Here is a 3,136-nt window from a genome sequence, read left to right on the forward strand (position 1 = left end):
CCCCCCCGGCGCCTCCCAGCCTGGCCACCCTCGCCCCCAGCCGCTCCACAGCCAGGTCCTGGCTCTGGAGTGCATGCCTCAGATGCAGGAGTGCTTGCTGTCTGCTGCCCCGAAAAAGACTGGCCGGGCAGAAGGTCCATGTCCCCTCCCCAGCAGGACTGCTACCAGCAGGAGAAGGCTGCACCCAACAGACAGGGACTCTTCATCTGCCCCACGAGACCTCAGCATGGGATGCCATCGGGAGCCTCCCGAGCACGCAGTGAGCATGCTCCACCACATCGCTGTGACGCAGCCCTGCAGCCATAGCCATAGTCCCGAGCACCATGCGCTTAGCGAAGTCCAAGCTCCCATGGTGGGTCTGCGCAGCTGCCATGGCAGGGATGAGCTGGAGCAGCCCTGCCATAGCCTCAGCCTCGGCGCCCATCGCAGACACAGCCAGAGCTGCCCCACAGCAAGTGCCAGTCAGAACCTGGCACCCCAGCCCCTGCCCTGCTCTGCGGGACCTGCCAGAGACGGAGCCACTGCAAGCTCAGCACCTGCACCCTGCATGCTGCACGGCCAGCACAGCCACCGCCCCGACACCCAGCCTGGCACTGCAGGAGCGCCCGGCACGGATGCTGCACCAGGGAAGGGCTGACCCTGCTCATGGTTCACTGACAGGGAAGCCTGATGGAGTGCTGTGCTCCTGAGCCGCAACACCCACCCTGGCACAGGAGCACCCAGAGCAGGTCCTGCTGGCATGGCCCTGTGGAGCAGAGGGTCTACAAATGCCCTCTGAGCCTGGCACTGGGCATAAGCCTTTACCACCCAGCCACTGAGTGTGAGCACCTGGCAAATGCACCAGCAGCTCCAGAAAAACAGGTCAAAAGTGGCTCCTCCCAGCAAATTCGCAAGTTTTCATGCAGCCCTGGCCACTCTCCCAGCGTGGCTGCGGCCGCAGCAGCAAAGTGCCCCCAAGGCGCGATTACTCTTTGAGAAACCTCAGATCGATACCAGCCTTTCCAAAGGCCAAGGGGAAGCACAGGGAGGATTTATTCCTCTCCAGACTTTGGGCATCCTTTGGAGCTGTGCTGCTGCGGTCTGGCTGGCACAGACCACGCATGGGCGGCTGCAGTGCCCAGCTCACTCCCATAGTGCAGGAGCCTGTCCTGCTGCCCAGCATGGCGTGAGCGCAGCTCGCTGAGCCCCAGGGGCAGGGATCGCCCACACGCCCCCTCCCCTGGACCTGGTGCTGCCCGCCTGCCCCCACACCACCTTCCTGGCATGCCCCGAGGGGACAGCCCCCCGCAGCACCGGTCCCCATGGCACCAGCCCCTCCACCAGCTCTGCCAGCTGCCCCACCACGGCTCCCCTGGGGCTTGTCCTGCGCCTCTGTCCCCATGCCCACACCCCCACGCCTCCATCCCCGTGCCTCCGTCCCTGTGCCTCCATCCCCATGCCATACCCACCTTGGATGAGGCCACTGGCGGCGCCGGGGATGCCCTCGATCTCGGTCACATTGTTCATGGTGAAGTACTCATCACAGGTGGCATTGAGGAAGCGGGACGTGCAGAAGAGCTCCCAGAGCTTGGAGCCCACTGTCTCATTCCCCTCCACCACCATCTTGGTGCAGAGGTCGAAGCCATGGCGCGAGAGGGTCCTGTTGCCCAGGAGGCAGATCCTGTGGGGAGGAGGCACTCAGCCATGTGCCCGCACAACCCGGCCGCACTGCAAACCTGTGGGATGCCGTACTCACGGGAAGCTCGGCGGGTCAAAGGCCGACTTGATGACACCAGCATAGATGGCAAGGATGGAGAGGATGACGCAGCCCAGGAAGACCAGGGCAAACTTGTTGACGTACTTGACCCCCACAAACACCACAGTAGCCATGCAGGTCAGCACACAGGTGCCATACACACGCATGTTGTTGAGCATCGCGGCTGCCTCCCCGCTGGCGTCCTCTGCCTTGAAGATAGCCATGGCTGGGAAGATGTAAGCCTGGGAGAGAGTCACGGCATCACTGCCCAGCTAATGGCCCTGCAGAGGGAACCCAGGGGAAGGCTCCCTCGGCCCCGCTGCAAAGTCTCAGCTCCCTGCCAGCCACAAGGAGCAGGCAGCATGGGCAGGCAAGGGCAGAGCTGCCCTGTCAGGACCTGAGTCCTCGACACCGCGTGGGGGAAAGGACCAGGCACGTACCAACAGGATTTCGATGGTGCCCAGGATGTACATGGCGCCGGCAAAGGTGGTGCCCAGGTAGAAGCAGAGCCCCACGGCCCCACCAAACTCGGGTCCCAGGGAGCGCGAGATCATGTAGTAGGAGCCACCCGCTGCCAGAGAGAGCAAAGGTGGATCCCAGCCAGACCCCAGCGGTACCCCCAGCCCTGCCAGGCGTCCCGGAGGGCAGGATGAGGCCAGGGATCCAGCAGGGAGCAGGGCGCAGTCCCCAGGGCCCCAGAGCAGTGGGAGTGACCGTGCTGGCAGAGCCATTCCCTGGGAGCCCAGCAGCCAGGCACAACGGTCGTGAGGACACGTGTCCTCTGGGATGCCAGACAGGTGCTGGAGAGCCCCAGGGACACGGGCCATGCCCTGCTCTGTCCTCCCAGAGGAGCCCTTAGAGCCGGGCGGCTGCGATCGATGGTCCCACCGCGGCGGCAGGATGACAAATAGCCTTAATTACACCCTGCGCTGGGGCTGTCAGTGCTATGCCCAGCCCGGCGCAGCGTGCCCGCTCCCTGCAGCTCTGTGGGGCTGGGTACGCTCTGGCAGAGGCAGCCTGGGCGCACCTGCACTGCCAGACCCCGCCAGGGCCTCCCCGGGGGCAGAGACCATGCATCGCAGCGACCCTGCCAGCGTGCCCGCTCCCTGCAGCTCTGTGGGGCTGGGTACGCTCTGGCAGAGGCAGCCTGGGCGCACCTGACTGGCCGACCCCCGCCAGTGCCTCCCCGGGGGCAGAGACCATGCATCGCAGTGACCCTGCACGCGGAGCGGCTCAGGGAGGCCAGTGGGAGAGGCCATCCCACCGCCCAGCCCACAGCGCCCGGCATGCCCGGCTCCCCATCCTCCTGCCAGCATCTCTCCCTGGCTCCCCCACGGCCCTGCCAGTCTGGCGGAGGGAGGAGCCGTGGCTGGCGGGGCCCGCCGCCCCCCGCACCCCGCC

General features: G+C 65.8%; 1 protein-coding gene across 1 annotated transcript in view; it reads right to left on the bottom strand.

Moving 5' to 3' along the window:
* Nucleotides 1-3,136, bottom strand: part of LOC104624488 (solute carrier family 12 member 5-like) — a gene marked incomplete at both ends in the record, with an annotated part of 4,528 nt that overhangs the window by 999 nt on the left and 393 nt on the right. The window contains 3 exons of the mRNA XM_010291872.1: nt 1,449-1,660; nt 1,736-1,977; nt 2,176-2,306. Of these exons, the coding sequence (XP_010290174.1) occupies nt 1,449-1,660; nt 1,736-1,977; nt 2,176-2,306 (585 nt within the window). The remainder of the gene's footprint in view (nt 1-1,448; nt 1,661-1,735; nt 1,978-2,175; nt 2,307-3,136) is intronic.

This window comes from Phaethon lepturus, unplaced genomic scaffold, assembly GCF_000687285.1.
Source record: "Phaethon lepturus isolate BGI_N335 unplaced genomic scaffold, ASM68728v1 scaffold28437, whole genome shotgun sequence".
Lineage (NCBI taxonomy): Eukaryota > Metazoa > Chordata > Aves > Phaethontiformes > Phaethontidae > Phaethon > Phaethon lepturus.